The sequence below is a fragment of the Elephantulus edwardii genome, unplaced genomic scaffold (genome assembly GCF_000299155.1).
Source record: "Elephantulus edwardii isolate Elephantulus edwardi_28Jun2011 unplaced genomic scaffold, EleEdw1.0 scaffold00002, whole genome shotgun sequence".
NCBI lineage: Eukaryota > Metazoa > Chordata > Mammalia > Macroscelidea > Macroscelididae > Elephantulus > Elephantulus edwardii.
Window position 1 is genome coordinate 28,365,699 of NW_006399752.1, and position 7,432 is coordinate 28,373,130.

At 49.3% G+C, this 7,432-nt stretch overlaps 1 protein-coding gene across 1 annotated transcript in view; it reads left to right on the plus strand.

Moving 5' to 3' along the window:
• The window catches only part of AK7 (adenylate kinase 7), a 110,594-nt gene that overhangs the window by 6,203 nt on the left and 96,959 nt on the right, over positions 1-7,432 (plus strand). Inside the window, exons 2-3 of the mRNA XM_006879057.1 lie at positions 2,686-2,874; positions 6,997-7,105. Of these exons, the coding sequence (XP_006879119.1) occupies positions 2,686-2,874; positions 6,997-7,105 (298 nt within the window). The remainder of the gene's footprint in view (positions 1-2,685; positions 2,875-6,996; positions 7,106-7,432) is intronic.

The following is a 7,432-nucleotide window of genomic DNA, read 5'->3' on the forward strand; positions in this document are numbered from 1 at the left end:
TGGAAAAGAATGCCAAGAAGCCAAAGCAAAGGGAAGAAATGAGGAAGTAAATGAATTGAACAGAAGATCATAAAGGGCAGCTCGTGAAGACAAATTAAAGCATTATAATGAAACGCGAAAAGAGCCAGAGTCAGAAAATCAAAAGGGAAGAACTCGCTTGGCATTTCTCAAGCTCAACAAACTGAAGAACAAATTCAAGCCTCAAGTTACAGAACTGAAGGTGCTATGGGAAAAATCTTGAATGATCCAGGAAGCATCAAAAGAAGATGGACTGAATGAACACACAGAATCACTGTAACAAAAAGAATTAACTGACACAGAACCTTTTTTAAGAATTATCATGTCATCAAGAACCAATGGTAATAAAGTATGAAGTTCAAGCTGCTCTGAAGGAATTGGCAAAAAAATTAAGGTCCTAGGAACTGATGGAATAAAGTGACATATTTCATCAAAGAGATGTATTCTCGGATGTGTTCACTAGATTGTGCCAAGAAATCTGGAGGACAGTCACCTGGTCAACTGACTGGAAGAGATGACCCATCAGAATGTGGAAATTATTGAACAATGTAATTATTGTCACATGCAAGTAAAATCTTGCTGAAGATTATCCGAATGCAAGCAGAATAGTACATGGCCAGAGACTTACTAGAAATACAAGATGGATTCAGAAGAGGCCATGGCACTAGGGATAGCATTGCTGATGTCAAATGGATCTTGGCTGAAGGCAGAGTACCAGAAAGATATCTATTTGTGTTTTATTGACTATGTAAAGACATTTGAGTGTGTGGATCATAATAAATTGTGACTAATATTGAGGAGAATGGGAGTCCCAGAATACTTGATTGTGCCATTGTGAAACCTGTACCTCAACCAAGAAGCCATTGTCTGAACACAGGAAGGGAACACTGCCTGGTTCAATATCGAGAAAACTGTGTCAGGGATGTTGTATCCTTTCTCCATACCTTTTCAATTTATATGCTGAACATATCATTTGAGATGCTAGGCTTTATGAAGAAGAATGCGGCATCAGGATTGGAGGAAGATTCGTCAATCTGTGTTATGCAGATGATACAATCTTGAGTTGTAACCCGTTACCCTAATAAGCCTTGTAAATGTGAGTATCATCTCTGGCTTCTTTGTGGCCTTTGCTACAGGTTAGCAGGTGCTATAGTAGATCAGAAACATCTGCGGGGAAATCTGGTGTTAGAACTGGGAGGTGCCAGGATTGGTATTAGAACTGATAGAAGCAGGTGCAAGGAGTTGAGGTTTGGGGATGTGTCTGACCTCATAGGAAACAGTCTTGATCTGTTAATGTTGTTATCGGGGACACTTCCCCTTGGCGGAGTCAGTGGTGGTCAGATGCCTCTGCCCCAGAAGTAAGTGGGGTATTGATGGTGGGTGTTTCAGAAACAGTGAGATAGAGCAGGGTTATGAGCTGCAGTGCATAGAGTCGCTGTAAGTCACAGTCAACTCGACAGCATATAACATCAATTACAATACAGCATCCCACAAGCTACACCAGTGCAACTGACTGACAGACAAGTGCTGTATTAATAGAAGCAAATAATCAACATGCCTATACCCACACCTAATATATAAAGTAATTGGCGACATGCAGATCATTCCCCAAGAAACAAACAGATGGGTGTTGTACCTCTATATGACAGGATCTAACAAGAATGACAACAAATCACAAGACATGCATCCATCTCTAGTGTACACCTACAAGTTCTCAGGGCACACTCCTGCCAACCTGGAGGACACACCTTTCTGGTGATTCCCATTCACCAGAGCTCTGTAAGGGAGAGCTGGACCCTCCTCTACCGTGTGACTCGCAGCCTTGGAGACCCAAATCGGCTACAAGCTGCTTGTGATGCCTTGGTGATTAGATGAGTGGATGAATACATACGTTTATACTTCCCACTACTATTGGTTCATAGGAAGCAATTAAAAACATCATAACTGGCGCAGGTGTGTGTTCATTTTACAGACAAAAGGGAATAACACAAATCAACTTTTACAGTAAAGAGCTGTTGTAAAATGTCATTCCTAGCATTTGTGTTTGGGAGGATGGGTGTGGAGAGTAGCTGGGGCCCTGCTCCAGACCCTGTGGGAAGTGTGTGCTGTGGCCGTGCTGTATGGGTCAGTTGTGCGGGGCCCATGTGAGAAGTGTGGCTTGTACTCTGTGTCCAGTGGAGAGAGGTTGGAGCCCGTGACCGAGGTGACAGAACTGAGGTTAGCACGTCCCTTCTCGCTTTGTCCTCTCTTGTTTCTGCCTGGATTTTGCTGATAGACGGGCATGAGCTCACTAGGTTTGTATTTGCTGCCTTACTCTTTGTCATCTCAGAGGAGACAATTTACGACAGACCCTATACCAACAGTTCTCCACAACACAAGAGAAGACCCCTTCCCAAGCTGGCTAGAGCTTAGAGTTTACCAATATTTCTGGAAGGGGTCCTGGTGACTCAGTGGTTATGTGGTTGGCGGGACTGTCAGCTCCCATCACTAACTCAGCCTTGGAGGTCCTGTGGGTGGTCCTGCTCTGTCCTGCTCTGTCCTGCAGGGGTCTGTGAGTCGAGGCTGGTCTGGCCAGTGCTCTATCTTGGGGAGGGGGGTTCTTTCCATCCACAGCACCTGCCCAGACTGCTGGTTCTGAGCCTCTGGGGATGTTCTTTTGTCTTGCAGTTCCTGTCTAACTGTGTTGTCGGGGCTTCCCTGGAGGAAATCACAGAAGAGGAGGAGGAAGAAGATGAAGCCAGGTCAGCCATGCTGGAAGCCGCCTCCTCCAAACTCAAGGAAGGCACATTCCAGATTGTGGGCACGCTGGCCAAGCCCCAAAGCTCCCAGCCTGAGTTTGCAGTGGAGGCATACTCTGTGAGTCAGGGCTTTGGCTGACAGTAAAGGTGGGATCTCTGGCTAAGAGGTTGGCGGTTCAGATCCACTTAGAGGCACCCCAGAAGAGAGGCTTTGCCACCTGCTTTAGGAAAACCAGCCTCTGAAAACGCCTGGGGCACCTGGAGTCAGGGGACTGTGTTATTCTCTTACTGGGTGCAGTGTTCCCTCCTTCTGACAAAGCCTCTCAGACAGCTCTGGGAGGGGTGCTCTGCTCTGAGCCAGTTCCTCCCCTGCTCTCTGAATCCCCTGTGAAAAGAGTGTAGGCTCTCTGAACCCCCTGTGAAAGGAATGTAGGCTCTCTGAACCCCCTATAAAAAGAGGGTGGCCAGGTCTGACTTCTGATGCCACAAAGGGGAATTGTCACAACAGCATCCACAGTACAAAAGTAATCCCTGTACAGTCAGACACGGTCTCCCGCACTCCTGTACCTAATTCTACTAATTCTAACACCACCCAACGCCAGGCTCACAGCTCTGCTAGGTCTGAAATCCATTACAAGGACTACACAGCAACTTGCAAGACCAGTATGTGTACATATACTATCGAGGTCCAGCCTCAATATATCAAACCAGCTCCGCGAGAGGAGGGACGAGGATTGAATGAAGACTCAGAGAGACTACCCGTTGATGACGAATAGCAAAAGACTTTTATTTTTGAAAAGCATATATAGGTTTTTAGAAGCACCTCTGCAGTAGCCATCGCATTATCTCTTTCCATCCGAGATGTTGACTCTCAGGTCAAACATTAACTCTCACAGACCTCAGCACAATACAAAGATAGTTTCCAGCATACCTTATTGTGAGCTCTAAGAAACAAAGAGTTTTGGTAGATAACATTCCCTAAGGTCTGAGACCTTTGGTCACTCTTACTCATTAACATCCTACTTCTTTGAGTTGTATATTGCCAAGCAGATTTTCTAGCCAAGATGGAGTTAGTCTTGCTGGTTTCACAGTACAGGGCTAATCTTGCTATGCAAGTAAGTCAGGCCTCTGACAATATACTCATGGTTATCAGGTGTACTGGGGAAGTTAACAGGCTATAATTCAGGTTGGCAGCTGGATACAACCTCTCCATGTCCAGACAGCCACCCAAGTATGGCTGAAGGCCTTTTGACCTTGAGCTTCGTAGTTCAGATCAGTGTTACAAAGTTCCCTTAGTCGTTCCAGTTATGGAGTCTTCCCTTGATCCTCGAGCAAGCCGGAGTGAAGGCCTCTGGCTGGCTCTGTGAGGCAGCAGTCTCTGTCACATCTGGCTCATACTGGTCTCAGGTTCTCTTCTAAGGCTGTTGCTGCTCTCGTGTCGATCCCGTGTTGGCTGGCGCAGGAATCTCCAGCCTTGAAGGGCATGCAGTGCTTCCTCTTCTTGGTGCTGACCTTCCCGATCTGCAGCTGAATCCACTTACTGAGACTAGCCACTCCCCTTGTGAATAGACTAACACGCTCAATGTGTGTGATCCTGCCATCCTTGTGGCAAGTCAAAGTCAAGGGCTAGGAAAGCCACGAAGCCTTGACTCCACACCCACAGCCCTGTTTGTGTTCACAGTATAAGATACAGCTGTACCTTTTCCTCACCAGTCCTTTTGGCCTTTAAAGTGCTAACTCAGAAGCCCCCTCCTCCAGGCAGCCCCTCCTGCTGTGGCTCCTGGGCTCTGCTCTGGTGTTCAGGAGGCATGCTTCACCTGCCTGTGTCACTTGCTGTCAGTGCTCTGTGCTCATCACCCAACTGTGGGCTCCTAGAGGCTGGATCTGCCTCACTCCCTCCCTTTGCACGGCTTTGCACGTCACAGGGCACCTGGCAGGCTCTCAGTAAACGTGGTGGGATGATTTAGGGGCCCTGCCCACCTTCTTTGGGATTATCCACCAGCAGCCTGCTCTCTCCTTCTCCCTAGTCTTCACACACCACCAGACCTGAGCCACCGTCAGGGCAGAGGGCTGTGGACGAGTCGCCTTTGGGGGTAGTGGCTGCACTGGTGCTGTCCGGCCCAGGCTGGGCTTCCAGGAGAGTGAGCAGGGCAAGCCCATGGGGAGCAAAGGGCAGTCACAGGAGGAGAATGCGAGGGGAAGTACGTGGAGGCAGCATAGACAGAGAGATTGTGCAGCTTACATAGAAAGACGTAACAGTCTACACAGAAAGACAGACCCGCTGAGAGACAGAAGAGGCCACAGTGCAGATGGAAAGGCTGAGCAGTTAGAGACAGTACAGCATAGAGACGGAAAGACTGACAGCTTAAAGGAAGAAAGACAAACATTTCACACAGAAAGGCCGAACAGCTTAAAGACAGAAGGAACCGCAGTTTACACAGAAAGGCTGAACAGCTAGAGACGGAAAGACCAAACAGCTTAGACAGACTAAATAGAGAAAGACAGAACGTCTTAGACAGAAAGAGCGACACTGCACAGGTGTGTCCTGTACACCTGCGGTGTGAGGCCGGGGGTGGTGTTGCTCACTGCACAGGTGCGTCCTGTACCCCATGCCAGCCCTTCTCACCTGCAGCTGCGGTGTGCAGCCCGCGGGAGGGGGAGTGCACACTGCACAGGTGCGTCCCGCTCAGGATGGACAGAGGCCACATAGTCCCTGATTGCCTTGTGCCCGAGAGTGGGTACCTTCTTAGAGCTTTCCCATTGAGGGAAAATTGCCTTCCCTCCACCGCCCAAATTGCCTTTTCTAATGTATTCTGAAGATGTCCTGTATATTAAACCCCGCTTTGCTGGGGTTCCGACTTACGGTGACCCTATGGGCAGAGCAGAGCTGCCCACAGCGTTTCCAAGGCTGTAAGTCCTTCCTGAAGTAGATTACCTCATCTTTCTTCGCAGGACCGGCTGGGGGTTGGAACCACAGACTTTTCAGGTAACAGTCTAACATTTCATCCACTGTACCACCAGGGCTTGGTTTCCTTGTCCACACTTACTGCTATGGACTGTTAACTTGGAAACAACCCATTGCTGGTTTTCAGAGCCAGTAAATTACAAGGAGAGAGACTGCCCATCTTTTTTTCTTGGAGCAACTGGTGGATTCGAACCACATGCCTTTGTGTTGGCAGTGCAACTCCTTACCATTAAGCCACCGGAGTGGTTGTCAGCACTTACAGTTGTGTGCCATAGGTGACTCATACATATTTGACCCACCAGCAGGTCTTCAGAGGCTGTAAATTCACGGGAGGAGGTTGCCCAACTTTCTCCCACAGAGCAGCTGGAGGATTTGAACCACATGTCTTTGAGATTGCAGGCAGCTCCCTACCACTAGGCTGGCAGAGCTCCCTGTTGTCCACACTGGCCTGGAGTTATCTGCTAAACAGCACACATCCAGGACACGCCTCAGAGTCAGTGACTGAGTGAGTGGCCGACTGAGCTCCATCTCTCAGACTCCCCTCTGTGCCCCCCACGTGTGCTGGGCAGTGACTGGGCGCACAGACCTCGTCCCAGCTCTGGTCAAGGCCACCCATGTCTGCATACGTTCCGGCCGCATTCTCAGCAGGACCAGGCAGCGCTGAACGAGGCCTTATACCTTTGACAGGTGGATGTAAGGGGCTGAGCCTGGCTGCACCACCCTCTTTCGTCTGGACCTGTGTCTGAGGTTCTTTCCATCACCCACTCCCTCCCCCCACCCCCTTTCTGGGTCATCTCTGTATCTGGGCCCCTCCAGGCGTCCTGGGGTAGTGCCCACTGACACTGCCTGCTGTGGGCAGACTGAAGCAGGGTGAAGGCTGAACAGAGCCTGCCTGCCTTCACGCTCAGTCCAGGACAGAAACATGTCTGGGAGTGAAGGGACTCAGAATTGGGAGAGAAATGGGGTGTCTGTGCTTGAACCTGCAACTGCTCCGGGGGGAAAGAGGTAAGAGTCAGTTCCGGTAAGAATTCCAAACAGCGAACAAAGCGAACCCCTCGCCTTGGGCCCTGGCACACAGGACCCACAGGACAGAGCAGAACCACCCCGCAGGCGTCCAAGACTGATGCTTTGACGAAAGCAGATAGCACGTCCCTCTCCTGCAGAGTCGCTGGTGGCTTTGAACTCTTGACCTTTTGGTCGGCAAATCAGTGCTTGATCTGCTGTGCCACCGGAGCGCCTTTCTCATGACCAAGTGCTGTCATTACTCTTTTTCAGACCATCTCTCGAGAAGACCTCCTCTTGCGGCTGATGGAGTGTGACGTCATCATCTACAACATCACCGAGAGCCCCACACAGGTGGAGGAGGCCGTCTGGGCAGTGACGGGTCAGTCAGCTTCCTCGTGCCCATCTGTGGGCACGATGTTCCTGGGTAGTTTTCTTTGTTTAAAGAGTTCTCTGATGAGCAGTAAGGAGGTGTGCTCTTTGTTCAGTGATGGCAGGTGCAGAGGAAATTGAAACTGTTTACAACTTCTTCCTTGGATCTACAATTAACACTCTCGGTACCAGCAGTCGGGAAATAAGGAGACACATTGCACTGGGAAAATCTACAGTTAGAGACCTCTCCAAATTATTGAGGAGTAATGATGCCAGTTTGAGGACTAAGGTGCATCTGATTCAGGCCATAGTCTTTCCGATTACTAGCTATGCATCC